Genomic DNA, 23,879 nt, shown 5'->3' with positions numbered 1-23,879 from the left:
GTCCCACAGAGAGGACTTTGTCCTAAAGAGCGGACTCTGTCCTAAAGAATCTGAAACCCTGCAGCTGCATCCAGTCCAGTAACCAGTCCAGCAACGTCCTCCCCAGAGAAGCATTGTCAGGAAATCACTGAAAAACAGTTCAGTGATGTTTTTAAAGCCAGATGTTCACTTATCGCTCTGCTATGAAACTGGTTCTGATCCAGGACCTGGAGCGTCTTCAGGGAAACAGAGGTGAAACCATAAGGACAGCATGTGTTCATCGGTTCGTCCTGAAGCTGCTGTTTGGGGACATCTGCTGGAGACGGACTGACGTGGACTATAGACTGTGACCCTGCTGCAGGACAGGATGGTGATTTACCTGCTGTGACTTTATTAAAACAAGAGAAGAAGAAGAACCAGAGAGGATATGAAACAACAACACCATCAGAGTTTTCCTCATATGACTGAACATCTGTTCAAAGTCAGACAGAAAAAGATATGAATCTATGAAAGCAAGAAAAAAATGATCAGGGATGATGGAGATGTATTCATTTATTTATTTTATTTTATTTTATTATTTGCACAACAAAAGAACAAACTGTTCTCTTCATATCTTTATTTAGAGTCTGTGTTCGGATGGTGGCGCTAATGCGCCGAAAGCTGCCAACAACAAGAGTATAAGTGGTGCAGTAGTAGAAGAAGAAGTATCATTTATTTTTAGCCGTAGAAGAAGAAGGAGGTTTTGAAAGCTCAGCGCGCGGCTGCCCCTGTCACAGCTGCATGAGGACAAGATGGCGGCGGCGCTGGAGCGTAGCTTCATAGAGATCTGTGGATTTGAGAGGGAAGCTGTTCAGAGATTCCGAGAAGTGACCGTAAACCTCGGTAAATGCTCCTCATGGCTGTCTGTCGAAGGCTAGGACACACTAAGGACAGGGCAGCTAGCACAGGAGGGATGGATGCTAACTTTAGTCCCGTAGCATTAGCCGTTAGCATTAGCCTCGTTGAGTTCAATCTGAACGGCTCAGCAGGTGACTGTATGCTAACTGTTAGCTAACGTTACCTCCTCTCATTCTCGTTAGCTTCAGTTAGCTAGTTAGCCTGTTAGCATTTTATTCCCCTGTCAGACGCATCAGCTCATTTCTTGTTGATGATCAGTTTGTTGCGTTTTACTGGATCAGATTAATGAAACGATCCCAGCGGCTCCAGGATTCTCAGAATAATATCAGTATTAAAATTATAAAACAGCTGTTAGCACAAAGCTGTATAGTAGCATGCTAGTTATTAGTTTTACATCATAGCAACATCTGTTTTCTTTATGTCCATATGTCTGAGTGATAAAGGGGCGTTTGTTTCCTACCCTGGATGATCCCTCTGGACGCTCAGTTAAACTGTTTTCAGTTGTTCCTGCTCTGTGTTCATTCAGGGCATTGGTCTGAACTCCTGGATGGAGCCGTTTCCCTCTCTGATAACTCTGGCAGAGTGAGCCCTTGTGGATCAGATCACTGATCAGCTGTTTGTACCTGTTCCTGTCTGCAGGTGTGAGTTCTCTTCCTGGAAGTCTGAAGTTTGCCGACAGCGCTGGAGCGTTTCATTATGAGGAGAGCGGGAAGCTGCTGTCTGTGACCAGTAACCGATTCATCCGCTGGTCAGTGATCTCTGCACACGCAGCAGCGTTAGAGTGACTGAACTCGTACTGACGCTGTGACTCTTTGCAGGTCTACATCAGGGGACTCGGTGCAGCTGGTGGAGCAGTCTCTGGACACCAACCTGCTCAACAACGCCGTCAAACTCAGGTTCACCCACTGCACAGTTCTGCCCGGAGGAGTCAACATCCACGAGACGCTCAACAATGTCTTCATCCTCATCTCCACCAATCAGAGCGTTCACAGGCTGGTGCTGCCTCACCCAACACGCATGTACCGCAGCGTGAGTAGTAACGAGGCTGAAGCTCCAGTCTTCTGTTGATGAGAGGAACTGACGTCACTGTTTAATAATAACACCACAGTTTTACTTTAGATCAGCTGCTTGGGAGGAGCCTCCTGCTTTTTTCTTGCAAGTCATTTTTGCTTCTCCTCCAGGAGCTGGTGACGGAGCTGCACATGCAGTCCATCTTCACTGATGTGGGCAAACCGAGTCTGCAAGACCCGACTCACAGCGCCATCATCCCCAGTTCAGCGGGGCAGACGGGGAGTCCCATCACCTCCACGGCCTGGCTCAGCTTCCAGGGGGAAGCTCACTTTGCCCTGGCTTCACCTGCTGGAGGCATCATGGTGATGACTCTACCGCCTCACGACGCTCAGGGTAAACTCCTGCTCTGTCCTCTTTAACCAGACCATAAAATATATAGGAGCAAGCATCAGAGAGAGGGTGGGCAATCCGATCAGAACCAGAACAGCTCGAGTTCTAACCCGAACCAAATGAAAAATAAAACAAGCAGCATCAGTATCTGACAACCAACCAACAACCAGACTAAAGTAGACCAGTCCAGAGTCTGGGAGATTGCAGAACAGTTGCTAATTGAGATGCTAACAGCTAGCATGTCATTTCCGCTTCCCAGCAGTGTGTTTCTGTTCATATCGGCCTCTAAAACTAAACCAGCTCAGTGTTTCCCATACAATGTTAATACTATTGCAGCTCACCAGGGTCTCATAGCGAATCTGAAATATTTTAGCACGTTTCAAACAACGTTTTACTTGCGTTATTTTTCCTATCGCTCCCCATTTGTTAGATCATCTTTCCCTCCCCTTCCTAAAGTTGCCACCTCCCACACACTCCACACACACACCGGTCAGTCCAGAATTTAACCTGACGGAGAAAACGGCTCAGAAAGCTCACGTACCATGAGAAGCCGCCACTTTTGAAAACCTGATGTTTGTACTCTTGATTTTTTTAGACCATGGAGATTTACAATTATTTAAAGACAGTTGGTTAAAATCCGGAGGAAACGACTCCAGACGTAACGTAAACTAGCTCAGCTTTATAAGTGCTAGCTAGCAAAGTTGAATTGAAAGTCAACTGTTTACTATAAATTAGATTTATTCAATGATACTTCATTTAGTCTTGCATAGATTTGTCTCAACAGCTGATGAACTGATGAACTGCACCAGCTGCTGCTCTTTGACGCTAAATCCAATGTCTGTGTTATTACGGTAATTAACGGATTGATACTAAACACAGGCTCTTATTTTATGTGCAGACATTTCATATACCGTATAAATTGCTTTTATTGAGACAGAATAAACGGAGGAGGTTGACTGAGATATAATCTGCCATCAATTTACAACACAGTCCTAACTAGGGATGGCTCGATCCAACTTTTTCATGTCCGATACCGATACTGCAATTTGGAGTATCTGCCGATACCGTTATCAGTCCGATACCTTCTTTTCTCCTCTGTTAAGTTGTTAATACATATAGTTTGTATAGATGTACTTTGCTTAATATGGACATCTAAAAACACCATGTTCAAACTGTGCAACAAATATTCTGCTCCCCTAAGAAGAAAGAAATAAAACAGCCCACGATGTGCCTCAAGCCATAAGCTCTTTATTTAAAGGTGACAGAGAATGAAAAAACGTTTTTACCTTGTCTTAGTTGAATAACGGTAGTCTGCCCGCATTCACGAACATACGAAAAGTGCTAGACATTCTGAACATCTCCGTTTCATAGAAATTCCTCCTTTAGAAATGTCAGCCAGAAAATGGCCCAATCTGAACAACGGATACATATTACGTAAAATGCATCTCACTGCCCCCCCACTCTCATTCAATTCCCTCCCCTTCAAAATAATTTGCATACATCCGCCCTCTCGCCTCCAACGGGAAGTACATTGCAGCAGTGCTTGCGGAGTTCAAGGCGAAATGGCGAGTCGCGTTCCGAGGTGTGCTCTTCCAGGCTGTGCAAGCGGTGTGCAAACTTTCCATTACATTCCCACCAATAGAAATGCACGAGATGCGTGGCTGCTGTTCATTTATAATCGGATTCCAACTACATTCAACCACAGACTGCTACTTCGTTTGTGAACGGCAGTCTATGGCGAAAGATAAATTATTTTCTGGTCCCGATCGACTTGTGCCTTGGATTATATTATTATTATTTTTCAGAATAAAAAATGATTTTACATGTCAAGAATGTCACAGTTTGTCGCAAGATAGTTAAGTAAAACGCTATGGAAAATACGTAATTAAATGAACTACAAGTCCCGCATGCTGGCGCGTACAGAACCGACCAAAACTCCCTTCGGTAAGTAGAGGGGCGGGACTTCGGCTCTCTATAGCGAAGTTTACATTCTTTTGAGTGGCAGCAAATGCAGCCAATCAGCGTCAAGTGCTTGCATTTCATAATGAGGTTGCCAGTTAAGCCCGAAGGGGCGCCAAATAGGTGCAAAACCACGCGTTTAAAATCCCCCACCCTAATATAGCTTTCTGAGAGAGGTTTTTAGGAAGCTTCTAAGGCATTACAGACCCAACCAAAATTTAGTTGTCTGCATGTCACATCACAGATCAAGGATAAATACCCCGTTCAATCATTCTATGTCACCTTTAAACTTCAGATCAGTGCAAACTACAAACTTGAATGTTTCTTCTTTCACATGTAACCTCTGGGGTTGAACTGTAAAACACTCATATCAAACTAGATATAGAATGGACTTAGTAATGTTCCATTGAAGACTATAGGACAGGGGTGCCCACACTTCTTTGGCTTGCAAGCTGCTTTTACAATGACCAAGTCAAAGTGATCTACCTATCCTAAGTCATATTAATTGTTGCTACAGTGTTAAAAGCTCTATCCATCTTTGTTTTTATTTTTATCAAGAAAAACTGGTGCACTGCACCTTTAGAAAAATAACGCTGTCTATTTAAGAAAGACGGTAGTCTTGAGTTGTTGTGGTTGAAGTTGTGCGTGGCTGTGGATTTATGCCGCTGAACTGAGGGTATGTTGCAAATATAAAGTGAAATAAATAAAGATGAACGTTTGTCTTGCTGTTTGTTTTGGAGGTGCAACAGTTAGTTGTTAAACCAGACTAACATCTAAAACATTTTATTTTTTTCCAATGGCACGCGATCTACCCGCACCGGTCGATCACGGTCGATGTAATGGGCGCCCTGCTATAGGACATACAGCTGCTTTAAGTGACTGCTAACTTTAAATAACTGTCACAAACACTTGCGTCCAGTGCTGCTGCCACCCCTTGAGACACTCGCGTTGCACAAGTTGCATTCGGCTGTTTTACTTTTCTCTTCCTTGCGTGCAAAGTAACTCCACACAGCTGACATGATAAGAGCGCTAGGCTAATTCACTGTCAAGAGGTTCTGTTTACACACGCGTGCTGCAGCTGCTCTCTGTTTACGGCATGTCGCGCAAAGTTAAGTTGAGCATTTGGGTATCGGATCGGTAGGGCTATAGTTATTTTTTTCGATATTCGATCCTGAAATTTTGACCAATATCGGGCCGATACCGATCCTAAGTATCGGATCGGGCCATCCCTAGTCCTAACTTCTGACAGGTAAGTATCTAGCCTTTAACGGACACCAGTCATGCCAGTTTCTGGTCGCTAACAGAAAAGAGTCAAGAAAGTTACCCACAGATGTTCCTATTTAAACTTCAACTTCCCCGAAGAAGCTACTCAGATGAACAAGTCCAGCTGCCTTTCTTTTAACGCTTTTTTGTTATCCATCTTCTTACAGGAAGTGTGTCGGTGCTGGAGCTGAAGAGGAGCTCCATGATGACCCGACTCTCCGGCTGGATGCCCACAGCCATCCGGGGGGAGCAGAGTCCGGCCGACCTGGTGCTCAGTCTGGCCGTCAGAGAACTGGAGGAAGACTCCTTCATCTTCGCCCTCTGTCAGGATCACCGACTGCGCATGTGGTCGTTCAAGGTTGGAGCTGCAATCATTTCACATCAGATGTTTAATGTGTGTTCACGATGAGTCCCGTTGAGACCAGTCCTCCTCCATGTCCTCAGGATCAGACTTGTCTGCTGGAGGCCGACATGTTGGAGTACATGCCGGTGTGTAAAGGAGTGAAGCGTCTGCCGGGTCAGGCTCACCGTCTGAGGCTGGCCTTCTCCTCCACCACCGGCCTCTGTCTCTGTGTTTATCTTGCCGTCCCTCAGAAAGGACAGTTCACTGTCCTGCAGCTGGTTGCCACCGACAACAACCGCTACAGCCTTGAACACATCTCCTCTCTATTCAGCACACAGGTAAACCACAGCCTCCAACATCATCTACCAGAACCAGAACCAGAGTCAGACATGCGTGCCTCAGGCTGAACCAACAGAACCTCAGGGTCTGGTTCTGTCCTCTGGACTGGACAGATTGATCCTATAAATCAGTCGGTGATATTAGAACAGATGAGTTCAGTTTGAGATCTCGGTCTCATTGTTATTAAAGGGGATATCTGACTGTCTTTATGTGGCCATCCACTCAGTGTTGGTTTATTAGAGCACCTCTGTGTTAGCTGTGATTAGTTTTCTGAGGTTTTCTGTTTGAAAGGCTAATGCAGCTGCAGCCTCCAGTTGTCTCTCTGCAGATAATAACTAGTGCTGCTCTCTGAGCCAGCCAATAAACATAAACAAGGTCCATGACACCTTCTGCTCTTACATTCAACGTTAAGTGCAGTTTATACCTCTGCAGCACTAGATGCTGTAACCTACGTACGTAGCCTACGCCGTTAGAGTGCCTCGTCAGTCTGGCTCGCTCTGTAAAAATGTATTGTATCTCCAAACCACCTCAGTTAACTTTTCCTTTATATGTTCCATCTTTATTGATCCAAAACAATCAATTTGAATATTGTGGAGATGTAGAAGCAGCCGGAAATCCTAAAATAGAAACGCGCTGCTACCAAAGGGACCAATCAAAGTTTCACAAAGCTTCGTCATATGTTCCTTCTCCACGCGTTTCTTGTTCTGTCCCAGTGTTTTTAGTTGGTTTTAAGTTGTCTCTTTCTGTTGCTGACATCAGAGAGTCTGTGGTTGAACTGATGGTTTAATGTAGATGAGTTTTACATCATAATGAATGAATGAATTCTGAGTGGTGTCTCTGTCAGCAGGAGACTCTAGTGGACTTCACTCTGACCTCCAACGATGTCTGGGCTGTATGGGTGGACGAATCCAACGCCACCGTAGTCAAATACATCAACTATGAGCAGTAAGTAAAAAGACCAGACTCTGACCAGAACCAGAACCAGTTACTTGGAAACATGGTGATTACTGATCCTGTGTTTTACAGCAACACGGGCGGCCAGTGGAACCAGGTGTTTGTTCAGCCTCCACCAGAAGAAGAAGTCCATGTTGGGGTGGACATGGACCCCCGGGTAGGACTCGGTGTTTCCATAGAAACGTCTCCACGTGGAGAGAAAATGTTTTATGGATAAATGACTCTGACGTTCATGTTTCTGAACAGGAGACGTACCTGGAGGTTCTCTTCTCCCCTCTACGCTTCACTGCTTCAGCCATCGTTAAAGCTCTACAGGTGAGACCCTACCTGTCTGGTGATGAGTCTGGTGACTAGTCTGGTGCTGATGATGTGTTTCTTGTCCAGATCTATCGGCGAGGCTCAGAGAGGATCTCTGATTTGTCCTGGGAGTCTCTGAAGAAGGAGGTGACTCTAGCTGTGGAGACTGAGGTACTGACTCTGTTTGTTCTCATGAGGTGATGAAGATGAGTTCAAATTAATCTCAGCTGGTTCTAGAACCTGATGGAGACTCTAAAGTCTGTAGTCTGAACAGAACCAGAACCTTCATCTGTCTGGACTCGTATGCCAATTATTGTGACAATACTCTATGATGTTCTGACCCACCCTCTCCTCCATCTCTTCCAGCTGCAGAGCAGTGTGACGGAGTTTGAGTTTTCTCAGGAGGAGTACCGTCAGCTTCAGGTGGAGTTCTGGTCCCGATTCTACTCCTGTTGTCTGCAGTATCAGGAGGTCCAGTCGACCCCTGTGGGTCTGACCATCAGCCACCACACCGGCATGGTCTGTCTGCTGAGAAAGGTCAGTACCATCATAGTCTATCTGAGGAGGGTTAGTACCATCATGGTCTATCTGAGGAGGAGGGTCAGTACCATCATGGTCTATCTGAGGAGGGTCAGTACCATCATGGTCTATCTGAGGAGGAGGGTCAGTACCATCATGGTCTATCTGAGGAGGGTCAGTACCATCATGGTCTATCTGAGGAGGAGGGTCAGTACCATCATGGTCTATCTGAGGAGGGTCGGTACCATCATGGTCTATCTGAGGAGGGTCGGTACCATCATGGTCTATCTGAGGAGGGTCGGTACCATCATGGTCTATCTGAGGAGGGTCGGTACCATCATGGTCTATCTGAGGAGGGTCGGTACCATCATGGTCTATCTGAGGAGGGTCAGTACCATCATGGTCTATCTGAGGAGGGTCGGTACCATCATGGTCTATCTGAGGAGGAGGGTCGGTACCATCATGGTCTATCTGAGGGGGGTCGGTACCATCATGGTCTATCTGAGGAGGAGGGTCGGTACCATCATGGTCTATCTGAGGGGGGTCGGTACCATCATGGTCTATCTGAGGAGGGTCGGTACCATCATGGTCTATCTGAGGAGGAGGGTCGGTACCATCATGGTCTATCTGAGGAGGGTCGGTACCATCATGGTCTATCTGAGGAGGGTCGGTACCATCACGGTCTATCTGAGGAGGGTCGGTACCATCATGGTCTATCTGAGGAGGGTCGGTACCATCATGGTCTATCTGAGGAGGAGGGTCAGTACCATCATGGTCTATCTGAGGAGGGTCGGTACCATCATGGTCTATCTGAGGAGGGTCAGTACCATCATGGTCTATCTGAGGAGGGTCGGTACCATCATGGTCTATCTGAGGAGGAGGGTCGGTACCATCATGGTCTATCTGAGGGGGGTCGGTACCATCATGGTCTATCTGAGGAGGAGGGTCGGTACCATCATGGTCTATCTGAGGGGGGTCGGTACCATCATGGTCTATCTGAGGAGGGTCGGTACCATCATGGTCTATCTGAGGAGGAGGGTCGGTACCATCATGGTCTATCTGAGGGGGGTCGGTACCATCATGGTCTATCTGAGGAGGGTCGGTACCATCACGGTCTATCTGAGGAGGGTCGGTACCATCATGGTCTATCTGAGGGGGGTCGGTACCATCATGGTCTATCTGAGGGGGGTTAGTACCATCATGGTCTATCTGAGGAGGGTCGGTACCATCATGGTCTATCTGAGGAGGGTCGGTACCATCATGGTCTATCTGAGGAGAATATTTGAACATATAAAGAGCTGCTGTTGTGTTTCAGGGCTTCATGTCGTTCCTCCTGCCTTGTTTTGCTGTGGATCACCTGTACCTGTCTTACGACCAGTACCTGTTCTCAGAGGACGAGACGCCCATCACTGACGGTACCAGCTCACCTGCAGCCAGCTAACCCACCTGGCGTCTATTAGTGTGTACATTTATTTATTTATTTATTTATACACACATGTTCCTGTGTTCTGGTCCTCAGACCCCGACGTGGGCCGAGACGTCCTGCAGCTGGTCCAGTGCCTTAGGTTGGTCAGCGATGCTGTTTCTGGAGAGATGGCGTACGAGATGGAGAAAGCTCTGGAATACCTGCAGTCACCTGAGAGGGCAGCAGAGCTCGTCCTGGAGAGCATGCTCTGTAACGACAAGTCAGTCACACGACACAACCCACCTTCATCACCTGTCTGCTCCTCTTCATCGCCTGTCTGCTCCTCTTCATCGCCTGTCTCCTCTTCTTCACAGTGATAACGTGATAGTGGACATCCAGAACAAGCTACAGAATGTCCGTAACCCCATGGCAGCCATGATGGTTCTGCTCAGGGAGATGGACCTGGAGACGGACTCGGAGGTCGGAGGAGACAGACCTGCAGCTGCAGGTAGGAACCAGAGGTCCAGGTCCAGGTTCTGGTTCTGGTTTTGGTTTTGATAACAGTGGGCTTTAGTTGTCCCTGCTCTGTGTCTTCCAGGAGAGAGCCTGGCAGTCAGGATGAGTCTGTCTCAGCTGTACAGCAGCAGCTCTGCAGTGTCTCTGATCTGTCAGGCCGTCTGTCACATGACCATGACCAGAGCGCTGCTCTGCAGAGACCTGCTGCTGCTGCAGAAGCTCTACCTGCGCTTTGGGGACAACGTACGTACAGGCTACACGCTACAGGCTACACGCTACAGGCTACACGCTACAGGCTACAGGCTACATGCTACACGCTACACGCTACAGGCTACAGGCTACAGGCTACACGCTACAGGCTACAGGCTACAGGCTACACGCTACAGGCTACACGCTACAGGCTACACGCTACAGGCTACAGGCTACAGGCTACATGCTACATGCTACAGGCTACAGGCTACATGCTACACGCTACAGGCTACAGGCTACATGCTACAGGCTACAGGCTACAGGCTACAGGCTACATGCTCCAGGCTACACGCTACAAGCTACACGCTACACGCTACACGCTACACGGAACATGTATCACCTCACCTTACATGACACGCACTGAGCACAGATAGATCCTCCTGGTTAGAGATGATCAACAATAATATTAACCCTTTAAGACCGGATCACGCATCTGTGCGTGTTTACCTTTAAGACCGGATCACGCATCTGTGCGTGTTCACCTTTAAGACCGGATCACGCATCTATGCGTAGTTACCATTAAGGCCGGCAAACGTGTCATTTTGAGCATTGTCGTCTTTTATGGCCAATTATATGCACTGTGATTGGCTGAAATATTCTTGGGTGAGTGACAGAGATGCTTAGGGATTTTTTTTAAACTCATGTGACTAATAAAACGCTTTGTGATTGGTCGAAAGCCTACACGTGGAGTATGTTTTGGTCGAAAATTTTAAACACCGTGCTAGCGTTCCGTCACGGCTGACTCAAGTGAAGGAAGTGATATTGACGAAGTAATTGGAAAAATAGATCTTTACTGATTTTCAAAATTTTAAAAATGTTTGGTGTTTTTTGATTTTTTTAAAACAATGCATTTGAAGATTATGCCCTAGCAAGTCAGTCAAGTTGAAAGCCAAAGAAGTAAGCTGTCAAATGCTTTTTATCTCATGTTTTTATCTGCTACAGAGCCTGAGAAATTAAGGTTTTAGTGTTGACATATTCTGAAAAACCTCAGGTTTTGAGAGGGGGTTTACAGAAGAGTGTTTAGGCCTGAATGGGTTAATAGACACGGATCAGCTGACCACATCAAGTCTGATTACTGTCTCCATGTCCCTCAGGTGTTTCTGGGTGGGGGGGCCCAGCTGCTGCAGCTACAACAGGACTTGATTCCCAGAACGTCCCACCTCCTGTCCTCCTATCACCTGCTCAAACACATCAGTCAGAGCCTGTCCTCCTCCGTCGCCATGGATACCCTGTGAGTCCTCAGCTGTTGTCCTGTGTACATAACATATGAACACCTATGAACATATGTATGTGTCTGTCCTCGTGTTACAGAGACGCTAACCTGCAGCACCTCACAGTGTTGGAGCTGTCAGACACTCCCCCCGTGTCCACCACCCGCTCAGGTCTGAGACTATACATGCTCTGTCCCCTGTCCCTGTTAATGGTGTCCTCCTCTGTCCATCCCCTGTCTGTGTTAACGGTGTCTCCTCCTCGGTTCATCCCTCTGTCCCCTGTCCCTGCAGGTCTGAGTCCTCAGACAGTGGTGGAGCTCTTCTACCAGACGTCTGGCAGGAAACTGATTGTGTCTCAGATCTTCTGTCAGCAGACGACGTCCTCTCTGCTCGTCTGGAGTCACATGATCTCCAGTGTGGTCCAGCTGTTGGCTCAGCTGCTGTATCCTGTTTCAGTAACAATAATAATAATAATAATAATAATTAATAATAATAATCCTCTGAGCTCATTCAGACGTCTTCATGGTCTTAACTCAGTGTCCCAGGTGGCCCAGTAACCCCGGTTTTCAGTTCCCTGAGTGTCTCATGGCCAGCTGTCAGTACACTCAGCTGCAGGTGAGTTCATCTTCATCAGACAGGTGACCTCTGTCTCTGTCCAGGCGTCCACTGAGAAGTCTTACAGGTCGGCCCAGTCTGTATCATGTCCTGAGAATGAACTCCTTCCTCTGCTGTCCACAATGAATGCTACACAATAAGTCTAAGTCTAAAATGGATCAAACACAAGATAAAGATGTTTTAAGAAGCAGTAAAAATAAATAAAATATACCAGTTATACATGTCAGCAGTCACATGACATGGATTATAAACTACCGACCTTTTAACGTCCTACGTCATGACTACGTCACAGCGGTTAGCTGGAGGTAAAAACACAGCGGCTACCGTTATCAATCTCATCTCGCTGTGTTGCCAGAATCTGAGGAGTTAATGGATCCAAACTGAAGTTTTATCAGTTTTACCAGCTGCTACTCTGACGAGCTAACGTTAGAAAAACAAACTTCATATTTTGCTAAACATAACACAGCTAACAACATTTTGCTTTTACATTAGCCTATATAATCTCATATTTAATATGTATGTAGTTAACTTTATTGTTGACATATACTAGATGTAGGTTATTTACCCAGCCATGCTAGCGCTGTTAGCTGTCAGGACGTAGCCACTGGTTCTGTTGACAATAACACAAACCTGATGCACTTTGTTTTCTGGCAGAACTTCAGCACAAAACTCATCTGTTAAATCTTTACGTCTCGTTTATGATCATTCAGGACAAGGTTTTATATGTCCTCATTTTCTCTTTAGTGTCCACGTTTGGTTTCTCAAGTGTCCGACTGTTGCTCAGTAGCTGATCCCATCAGATCCTCATCCATTGTGTTATTGAGAGCGGGTCGGCCAGTCTGGTCCCGTCTATTCAAACAACTCTCTCCGTCCTGGGGAGGGAGGGAGTGTCCTCAGCCTCACCTGTGTGTCCTGTGTGCAGGAGTATGTGAGGCTGATTGGTCCGTGGTGTCAGGTGAACATCGGCTCCTGTCGCTTCATGCTGGGTCAGTGTTACCTGGCCAACGGGGAAGGTCAGAAGGTGAGTCCAACAGAACACTGACACCTGTTTCTCACCTGTCTCTCACCTGTCTCTCACCTGTGACATCACTTCCTTTGTGTTTGTTGCGTCCATCAGGCTCTGCAGTGTTTCCAGGAGGCAGCGACAGAGGTGGAGAAGGAGGAGTTCCTGATGAGACTGACAGGCAGCGAGGACGAGGACAATGTCTCTACCCCAAGACTGCAGTACTACAACAAGGTAGAGCAGGAGACAGGGGATATGTGGACATTAAAAGGACAGAGACGTTTAAAATGAGCTAGAATGAAACAACAGACTGTCTCCTTGAGGACATGTCCATGTCCAGGTGTCTGTCCCTCATCACTGAAGGTCTGTTCCAGGTGCTGCGTCTCCTGGAGGACGTGGGTCTACCTGAACTCATCATCCAGTTGTCCTCTTTGGCCATAACAGAGGCCGGGACCGACAGCAACAGTCAGGTGAGGGTGTCTCAGGTGAGAGGGACATGTGATAAGGGGCGGTCCGTGTGTCTGACGTCCAGGTGTCTGTCTCCAGGCCGCTCTGTGGACTCGAATATTCAAACATCATCTGGACCTGGGACACAACAACGAAGCATACGCTGCTCTGACCCAGAATCCAGACAGCAGCATGTACGTACCCGTCTACCTGAACACGCACCCGTCCCGTCTACCTGAACACGCACCCGTCTACCTGAACACGCACCCGTCTACCTGAACACGTACCCGTCTACCTTCTCAGTGTTTCCTGTTTCCTGTTTGTCCACAGGCAGCTGGATTGTCTCCGTCAGCTGGTCGTGGTTCTGTGTGAACGGTCTCAGCTTCAGGATTTAGTCCAGTTCCCCTACATCAACCTGCACGACGAGGTACACCTGATCACTGGCTGATCACTGATTGATCACTGATTGATCACTGATTGATCATCCTGCTCCTCATCAGCGTTAGAGTCACACTGGGTTTTATAATATGACAGATGTATTTCATACCTGCAAACTTGTCGCTTTTCGGCGACAATCGCCGTTTTCTTGGTGGATTGGGTCATCCACGTGAATCGCGTAGAACTGGAAAGTTTTTTTTTCGGGGGGGTCTGGGGCTGCCCTTCATCTGCATGCCATGCGGGCTAGAATTGCGAAAACATTGGATCATTCTTATAATTGACATTTCTCTGGGCCAATCGGAATCTTAGCATTTGCTTCGACGGACGCGCCGGCGCGTCCAAATCACATGACCAGTTTAAGACAACGTAGCAGCAAGACGAAGTCTCACTGAGACTCCGTTTCAATTTGTGCAGAACGTGCTAACTTCAAACTATATACCAGTTTTTAAATTGTGTTGATAGGCCAAGTAAAAGTGGACTTATGAAAACTAATATACGGCTTTTTCCTGAATACTGTCATCATATTTGGTGCGCGCTTAGTGCAGGAAGTTACGGCGAAAAGGAAAACGCTAGCAAGTGGAGATTGCTAGCCGGCTTCAGGTGATCGAGGAAAAAAAAAACAAGACACCCTCTTTCCTATTGGTGGAAAAATGCATCACATCAGCCAATCAGAAAATTAAATGGTAATGGTTGCTAAGGAAGAGGGAAAATTGGTGGGAGTGACGCTATATACAATCTATGGAGTGATGACGGTTGAAGAGAGAGAAACGAGTTTTGAGATTTGAGACATTCGTGACCTTACTTATTTACTTACCTTACTTATTAGACATTACTCATTAGACATTACTTATTAGACATTACTTATTAGACATTACTTATTAGACATTACTTATTGTGACGCCTGATTGTTTTGCAGATGGTTCTAAATAGTTGTGCAAAAAGCGCCTGATGCATTTCCTGTATTTCAATGTAAATAGCTGTAAATAACTTTGTTGTTTGCAAAATTTTTATATAAGCTTTTGAAATTTACAGTTTAGATTTGCATTCTAAGTTATAAAAATGGTTCGTTAAATATGTTTGTGGTTTTCACAGTGAAAAATCTAGGGTTTTCCTACTCGGATTTTATGTTTTTAGTGTGGTTTTAGGTCCACTGTGTTAATACAGTATGCCAGAATGAAAAAATAACTGTGTAATCACATATTGCGAGGTTGTGCTGAAAAGAATGACACCCAACAAGGCAAGGTAAACTGTTTTTAAGATGAAATATAAAGGTAAAACCAAAAGTAGTAAAAAACGGCCAATTATACTCTAGACCCCAGAGGGTTAAATTCGAGGTAAGTCTTTTTGGAGCAGTTAAGTCACGCTGAGAAATGTGTCATCTGCATATTAAAATCACAAAAAAAGAAAAACAAAAAATCGGACGACCCCCCCCCCCCCCGCGGACACTGTCACTTATTTTTTCGCTGAGGAGTTTGCAGGTCTGGTATTTAAAGACGTTTAAAGGAACAGTATGTAAGATTGTGGCCAAAACTGGTACTGCAATCACTTTCTAAATACTGTAGAACGGTGTATCCCCTCCAACCTACCCCTGACTCGAGGTTGCCAGGTTACCGAGGTAACGTTAGGCTACTCACTACGTCTCAGTTACGTTTCACATTGCCATAATCGACGTGCTAATGTTGTTTTCCTCTGCGTTTCAGCATAATGACAGAGAAACGGGCTCATAATGCTAATGCTAATGTTAGCAATGACGACTCGCCGTTTTTATTTCCCAAACAATTCCTTACCTTTTCAATTCGATGACCCACCTCCTCTGTATGCGCTAACGTAACGTTACTTTGCACGAACATGCATAACTTTGTTCGACTGTCGTGAATATTTGAAATGTCCATTTACATTATGTACAAGTAAGTTAGCCAAACATAGATGAATCTTACCTGTCCAGGAGAAAATTAGCAACGTTGGCGTCTGTCTTCAAATTCTTCTCCGTTTTCAGCCGTCTCCGTCTTTCAAAGGCGTCTCCTATACCAATCCTTGTTTTATTTCGGACTTTGTCACGACGTAGTTCGGATTCATAACGAGGTCTTAAGTTTCGTAACGTTATACATGTTTTATCCGACACGTTCGTAGCTGCAGCTGCGGTAACTAGAGCAGAGCTGGCAACCCGGATGACGAAACTCTACTGACTTCGTGATTGGTCGATAGGTGGAGGGTGGAGCCTCAGGCCAAAACACAACATGACAACATCAACATCAGCTGAGGGCTGCAACTCTCACTTTTAAATGACTATATCCTGGCCGGACCACTGTTGTCAGTGATAGAAGGATTTGAAATGAACATGATTTCTTCATGTCTAGTGACATATCAGGGCCATTTTATGATTAATTGAAATACATTTCTTACATACTGTTCCTTTAAATCTGTGGATAAAATTTCGGAGGAATATTAAAAAAAAAAAAAAGTCTAATCAATCAAAACTTTCACGACCCCCCTGCAGAGACCCCCGTTGAAGACATCTGCTTTAGAGTGTTTATTGATGAGTCACTGATCAGCTGATCCTTTAGTAGACTGTTTATTGATGAGTCACTGATCAGCTGATCCTTTAGTAGACTGTTTATTGATGAGTCACTGATCAGCTGATGGTGATGATCAGTACTTGATGACATCATGTGATTGACAGGTGGTGAACATCATCGAGTCCAGAGCCAGAGGTTTAGATCTACTGACCCACAACTACTACGAGCTGCTCTACGCCTTCCATGTCTGCAGACACAACTACAGGAAAGGTCAGAGGACACACTCAGAGACACAATAGAGTAGAAGACATCTTTCCTCCAGATGGACACACTGAGGGGACAGAAGATACTGAGGAAAGAGAGGACAGAGCAGACAGACCATCTTCCACAGGTCTGAGCAGTATTTGAGTGTAAACTTTTTCTGTGTCCTTGTCTCTGTCTGTCTGTCCAGCGGGGACAGTAATGTTTGAGTTCGGGATGCGTCTGGGTCGAGAGGTCCGGACTCTGGTCGGTCTCCAGAAACAAGTCAACTGTTTCCTGGCGGCTCTGAACTGTCTCCGGCTCATCAGACCTGAATACGCCTGGATCGTCCAGCCGTCCTCTGGAGCCACGGTAAGGACACAGAGACAGATAAACAGAGTCATTAACAGACATGGCTGCGCCCCTCTGTCCTCCAATATGTCTGTCCCTGTCTTCCTCAGTACGATCGTCCTGGTGCGTCTCCAAAGAGAAACTCTGATGGAGAGTTTTCTTCAGAACCAGGTGACTCCTTCACAATAAACCTTTTATTAGTTTAGTGTGGACGGACAGAGACGTGTCCCCCCAGGTGTCCTCTGGTGGTGAGGACGTGTCCCCCACTCTAACAACTCTAATCTGTCTCTAGCCAAGCGTCAGGTGGACATCCTGGAGCTGGACGACCTGGAGAAGGAATACATTGTGTCCCGCAGCCGCCTCACCCTCGCCAGACACCACCCCCCCTCAGCTGCCATCGCAGGTACCCCCCCCCCCCCCCCCCGGGCCCTGGTCCGGGTTATAGATCACCTTTATAGATCATGTTATAGATCAGCGTTATAGATCATGTTATAGATCAGCTTTATAGATCATGTTATAGATCAGCTTTATAGATCATGTTATAGATCATGTTATAGATCATGTTATAGATCACCTTTATAAATCATGTTATAGATCATGTTATAGATCAGCTTTATAGATCAGCGTTATAGATCAGCGTTATAGATCAGCGTTATAGATCATGTTATAGATCACCTTTATAGATCATGTTATAGATCACCTTTATAGATCATGTTATAGATCATGTTATAGATCATGTTATAGATCACCTTTATAAATCATGTTATAGATCATGTTATAGATCATGTTATAGATCATGTTATAGATCATGTTATAGATCAGCTTTATAGATCAGCGTTATAGATCAGCGTTATAGATCAGCGTTATAGATCATGTTATAGATCACCTTTATAGATCATGTTATAGATCACCTTTATAGATCATGTTATAGATCAGCGTTATAGATCAGCGTTATAGATCACCTTTATAAATCATGTTATAGATCAGCGTTATAGATCATGTTATAGATCACCTTTATAGATCATGTTATAGATCAGCTTTATAGATCATGTTGTAGATCATGTTATAGATCATGTTATAGATCACCTTTATAGATCATGTTATAGATCATGTTATAGATCAGCGTTATAGATCACCTTTATAGATCATGTTATAGATCATGTTATAGATCATGTTATAGATCACCTTTATAGATCATGTTATAGATCATGTTATAGATCAGCGTTATAGATCACCTTTATAGATCATGTTATAGATCACCTTTATAGATCATGTTATAGATCATGTTATAGATCATGTTATAGATCACCTTTATAGATCATGTTATAGATCATGTTATAGATCATGTTATAGATCACCTTTATAGATCATGTTATAGATCAGCGTTATAGATCAGCGTTATAGATCACCTTTATAGATCATGTTATAGATCACCTTTATAGATCATGTTATAGATCATGTTATAGATCACCTTTATAGATCATGTTATAGATCATGTTATAGATCATGTTATAGATCACCTTTATAAATCATGTTATAGATCAGCTTTATAGATCACCTTTATAGATCATGTTATAGATCACCTTTATAGATCATGTTATAGATCATGTTATAGATCATGTTATAGATCACCTTTATAAATCATGTTATAGATCATGTTATAGATCATGTTATAGATCACCTTTATAGATCATGTTATAGATCATGTTATAGATCAGCGTTATAGATCACCTTTATAGATCATGTTATAGATCACCTTTATAGATCATGTTATAGATCATGTTATAGATCATGTTATAGATCACCTTTATAGATCATGTTATAGATCATGTTATAGATCACCTTTATAGATCATGTTATAGATCAGCGTTATAGATCACCTTTATAGATCATGTTATAGATCACCTTTATAGATCATGTTATAGATCATGTTATAGATCATGTTATAGATCACCTTTATAGATCATGTTATAGATCATGTTATAGATCATGTTATAGATCACCTTTATAAATCATGTTATAGATCAGCGTTATAGATCATGTTATAGATCACCTTTATAGATCATGTTATAGATCACCTTTATAGATCATGTTATAGATCAGCGTTATAGATCATGTTATAGATCACCTTTATAGATCACCTTTATAGATCACCTTTATAGATCACCTTTATAGATCATGTTATAGATCACCTTTATAGATCACCTTTATAGATCAGCGTTATAGATCATGTTATAGATCACCTTTACAGATCATGTTATAGATCATGTTATAGATCATGTTATAGATCAGCGTTATAGATCATGTTATAGATCATGTTATAGATCACCTTTACAGATCATGTTATAGATCATGTTATAGATCATGTTATAGATCATGTTATAGATCATGTTATAGATCAGCGTTATAGATCATGTTATAGATCATGTTATAGATCATGTTATAGATCACCTTTACAGATCATGTTATAGATCACCTTTATAGATCATGTTATAGATCATGTTATAGATCATGTTATAGATCATGTTATAGATCACCTTTACAGATCATGTTATAGATCATGTTATAGATCAGCGTTATAGATCATGTTATAGATCATGTTATAGATCACCTTTACAGATCATGTTATAGATCATGTTATAGATCAGCGTTATAGATCATGTTATAGATCATGTTATAGATCACCTTTACAGATCATGTTATAGATCACCTTTATAGATCATGTTATAGATCATGTTATAGATCATGTTATAGATCATGTTATAGATCACCTTTACAGATCATGTTATAGATCACCTTTATAGATCATGTTATAGATCATGTTATAGATCACCTTTACAGATCATGTTATAGATCATGTTATAGATCATGTTATAGATCATGTTATAGATCATGTTATAGATCAGCGTTATAGATCAGCGTTATAGATCATGTTATAGATCATGTTATAGATCATGTTATAGATCACCTTTACAGATCATGTTATAGATCACCTTTATAGATCATGTTATAGATCATGTTATAGATCAGCGTTATAGATCATGTTATAGATCACCTTTACAGATCATGTTATAGATCATGTTATAGATCAGCGTTATAGATCATGTTATAGATCATGTTATAGATCACCTTTACAGATCATGTTATAGATCAGCGTTATAGATCAGCGTTATAGATCATGTTATAGATCATGTTATAGATCATGTTATAGATCATGTTATAGATCACCTTTATAGATCATGTTATAGATCACCTTTATAGATCATGTTATAGATCACCTTTATAGATCATGTTATAGATCATGTTATAGATCACCTTTATAGATCATGTTATAGATCAGCGTTATAGATCATGTTATAGATCACCTTTATAGATCACCTTTACAGATCATGTTATAGATCAGCGTTATAGATCATGTTATAGATCACCTTTACAGATCATGTTATAGATCAGCTTTATAGATCATGTTATAGATCAGTTTTATAGATCAGCTTTATAGATCAGCTTTATAGATCATGTTATAGATCACCTTTACAGATCATGTTATAGATCACCTTTATAGATCACCTTTACAGATCATGTTATAGATCATGTTATAGATCACCTTTATAGATCATGTTATAGATCACCTTTACAGATCATGTTATAGATCATGTTATAGATCACCTTTATAGATCATGTTATAGATCAGCGTTATAGATCATGTTATAGATCACCTTTATAGATCACCTTTACAGATCATGTTATAGATCATGTTATAGATCAGCTTTATAGATCAGCTTTATAGATCAGTTTTATAGATCATGTTATAGATCATGTTATAGATCAGCTTTATAGATCATGTTATAGATCAGCGTTATAGATCATGTTATAGATCATGTTATAGATCAGCGTTATAGATCATGTTATAGATCAGCGTTATAGATCAGCGTTATAGATCATGTTATAGATCATGTTATAGATCAGCGTTATAGATCATGTTATAGATCATGTTATAGATCAGCGTTATAGATCATGTTATAGATCACCTTTACAGATCATGTTATAGATCATGTTGTAGATCATGTTATAGATCATGTTATAGATCAGCTTTATAGATCATGTTATAGATCAGCATTATAGATCATGTTATAGATCAGCTTTATAGATCATGTTATAGATCAGCTTTATAGATCATGTTATAGATCAGCGTTATAGATCAGTTTTATAGATCAGCTTTATAGATCATGTTGTAGATCATGTTATAGATCAGCTTTATAGATCAGCTTTATAGATCATGTTACAGATCATGTTATAGATCAGCTTTATAGATCATGTTATAGATCAGCTTTATAGATCAGCGTTATAGATCATGTTATAGATCATGTTATAGATCAGCTTTATAGATCATGTTATAGATCAGCTTTATAAATCATGTTATAGATCAGCGTTATAGATCATGTTATAGATCAGCTTTATAGATCAGCTGACTGATGGACACCTTCTGACTGCAGGTGGAGCATCGGCGGTGGAGCTGGTGTCGCTGCTGGTGCAGAACGGACTCTTTGACTCGGCTCTGTCTCTGTGTCAGACCTTCAGCCTGAACCTGAGCCACGTGTTTGAGGGTTTGACCTTTAAGTGAGTCTGACGAGACGAAGACAGACGACAAGAGACAATCTGCTTCAACTCTATTCTCACTTCACGTTTATCGTTTCAGGTGCATCAAGCTTCAGTTTGGTGGGGAGGAGTCTCAGAACGAAGCCTGGAGCTGGTTGGCCGCCAATCAGCTGTCAGTCGTCAATACCAAAGAGTCCAGGTGAGACTCAGCCAATCGCTGGTCGTTGGTGCTGAGCCGTGGTTGTTGGGACCGATCTTATTGATCGTTGATTGTTTCTCTTCTTCTGTCCTCAGCGCTGCAGACGAGGCGTGGCGGCTGCTGGCGTCCTACCTGGACAGGTATCCTTCCAGTAACGGACAGCATCACCGCTGCATCGTCCACAAGCTGCTGTCACATGGCGTCCCTCTTCCTGATTGGCTGGTCAAGTCCTACAAGGTGACCCTTACTGACCAGTCATGGTTCTGAGTCGGTCTTTATTCAGGAAGTGAGATTGCTCTCACCTGACTGATGTCACCACACACACACACACACACACACAGTAACACACCTGTAGAGAGACACCTATCAACCAATGGGCTTCAAGTGTTTCCTCCTGCTGAAATAAACATGTTCTTGATGTGTTGCAGCGTCTAGACGCTCCGTCTCTGCTGCGTCTCCTCCTGAACTTTGACCTTCTGGACGCAGCTGCTGAGCTGGTGGTGGAGTACGTGGACGCCGTCCTGGGCCGAGGACACAAGTACTTTGGAATACAGGTAAAAATACTCCAGAGTGATCTCCACTCAGCCATAACACGCTAGTCTGTCAGTAACAGATCTTGATCAGATCCGGATTCAAACCAGGAGATCATCAGTAGTTATTTATTTGAGCTCTCACATGAACCAGAACCACCAGAACCATCAGAACCTGTAGCTTCAACTCTTCAAAGCTGCTAAAAAACAAAAAACAAGAACTAGAACCCAGGTTCTACCATGAAGGTCGTCCTCTGTTAGTCAGTAACTAGTGTGGATGTGGATGTGTGGTGAGGTGGTAGTAGTTGATCATCTAAACAGAATCCATGGAGTCCACTCAGTCAAAGGCTGCACCCAAACAACAACAACAAACACTGAACGTTTAGAAGAAGAGAGGACAAGGGAGACAAGGACAGACTTTAGGAAGCTACAGGAGACCACCTCTAGGAGAAGACAAGGAAGACAAGGACAGACTTTAGGAAGCTACAGGAGACCACCTCTAGGAGAAGACAAGGAAGACAAGGACAGACTTTAGGAAGACACAGGAGACCAACTCTAGGAGAAGACAAGGAAGACAAGGACAGACTTTAGGAAGCTACAGGAGACCAACTCTAGGAGAAGACAAGGAAGACAAGGACAGACTTTAGGAAGCTACAGGAGACCAACTCTAGGAGAAGACAAGGAAGACAAGGACAGACTTTAGGAAGACACAGGAGACCAACTCTAGGAGAAGACAAGGACAGACTTTAGGAAGCTACAGGAGACCAACTCTAGGAGAAGACAAGGAAGACAAGGACAGACTTTAGGAAGCTACAGGAGACCAACTCTAGGAGAAGACAAGGACAGACTTTAGGAAGCTACAGGAGACCAACTCTAGGAGAAGACAAGGACAGACTTTAGGAAGACACAGGAGACCAACTCTAGGAGAAGACAAGGAAGACAAGGACAGACTTTAGGAAGCTACAGGAGAAGACAAGGACAGACTTTAGGACGCTACAGGAGAAGACAAGGACAGACTTTAGGAAGACACAGGAGACCAACTCTAGGAGAAGACAACGAAGACAAGGACAGACTTTAGGAAGCTACAGGAGAAGACAAGGACAGACTTTAGGAAGCTACAGGAGAAGACAAGGACAGACTTTAGGACGCTACAGGAGACCACCTGGTTGTTGTGGTTGACGTGTTGCTGTCGTGTTTCAGACGCCTCTCTCCACCACGTCTCCTCCGGCCTGGCTGCCGTACACGTCCATCGATCAGCTGTTGCAGGCTCTGAACGAGACGCAGACTCACAGCAACGTAAGTCACTTCCTGTTCAGCTGTACCCATGATGCTTTGCTCCCACTAATGAAGCATTGTGTTTCAGCTTTACAACAGAGTTCGAGACAAACTGGACGAGTATCACCGAGTGGTGGAGCAGATGACCCGACGCAGACTGGCAGCTCACGGCGCCTCCTACTGACCATTGATGTAAATACAGGAAGTTTTCTACCGACATGAATAAAGTGTTTTGTAACGTTTCATCGTGTCGGTGTCTTTCTCACCAACAACAGTAAATCACAGAATCAGAGCTTTAGATGAAGCGTAATGCTAAGCTAACTGTGACTCACACCAG

General features: G+C 43.7%; 1 protein-coding gene across 2 annotated transcripts; it reads left to right on the top strand.

Annotated features, from left to right (window-relative positions):
- The first annotated feature begins 277 nt into the window (after nt 1-277).
- LOC311495550 (nuclear pore complex protein Nup160-like) lies at nt 278-23,785 on the top strand. Of its 2 annotated transcripts, none has more exons than XM_084555041.1 (34): nt 278-861; nt 1,516-1,624; nt 1,695-1,905; nt 2,058-2,280; nt 5,667-5,857; nt 5,944-6,180; nt 7,026-7,126; nt 7,208-7,292; nt 7,382-7,450; nt 7,520-7,603; nt 7,799-7,969; nt 9,267-9,366; nt 9,471-9,636; nt 9,731-9,864; nt 9,955-10,115; nt 11,216-11,352; nt 11,433-11,503; nt 11,624-11,774; nt 11,878-11,947; nt 12,870-12,968; nt 13,065-13,184; nt 13,325-13,420; nt 13,497-13,591; nt 13,728-13,824; nt 16,516-16,621; nt 16,803-16,963; nt 17,053-17,113; nt 17,235-17,345; nt 21,436-21,559; nt 21,639-21,737; nt 21,833-21,974; nt 22,166-22,291; nt 23,468-23,563; nt 23,631-23,785. In XM_084555041.1, the coding sequence occupies exons 1-34, from the start codon at nt 771-773 to the stop codon at nt 23,724-23,726; spliced, it is 4,191 nt and encodes a 1,396-aa protein (XP_084411167.1). In that variant the 5' UTR covers nt 278-770; the 3' UTR covers nt 23,727-23,785. The 2 variants fall into 2 exon arrangements, with proteins under 2 accessions (XP_084411167.1, XP_084411168.1); XM_084555042.1 differs by having other exon boundaries at nt 279-861; nt 7,029-7,126.
- The last annotated feature ends 94 nt before the right edge of the window (nt 23,786-23,879 follow it).

Source organism: Chelon labrosus, assembly GCF_963514085.1.
Source record: "Chelon labrosus genome assembly, chromosome: 11".
Taxonomy (NCBI): Eukaryota; Metazoa; Chordata; class Actinopteri; order Mugiliformes; family Mugilidae; genus Chelon; species Chelon labrosus.
Note: the sequence above shows the minus strand (reverse complement) of the source record. Positions and strands in the feature narration are given on the sequence as shown.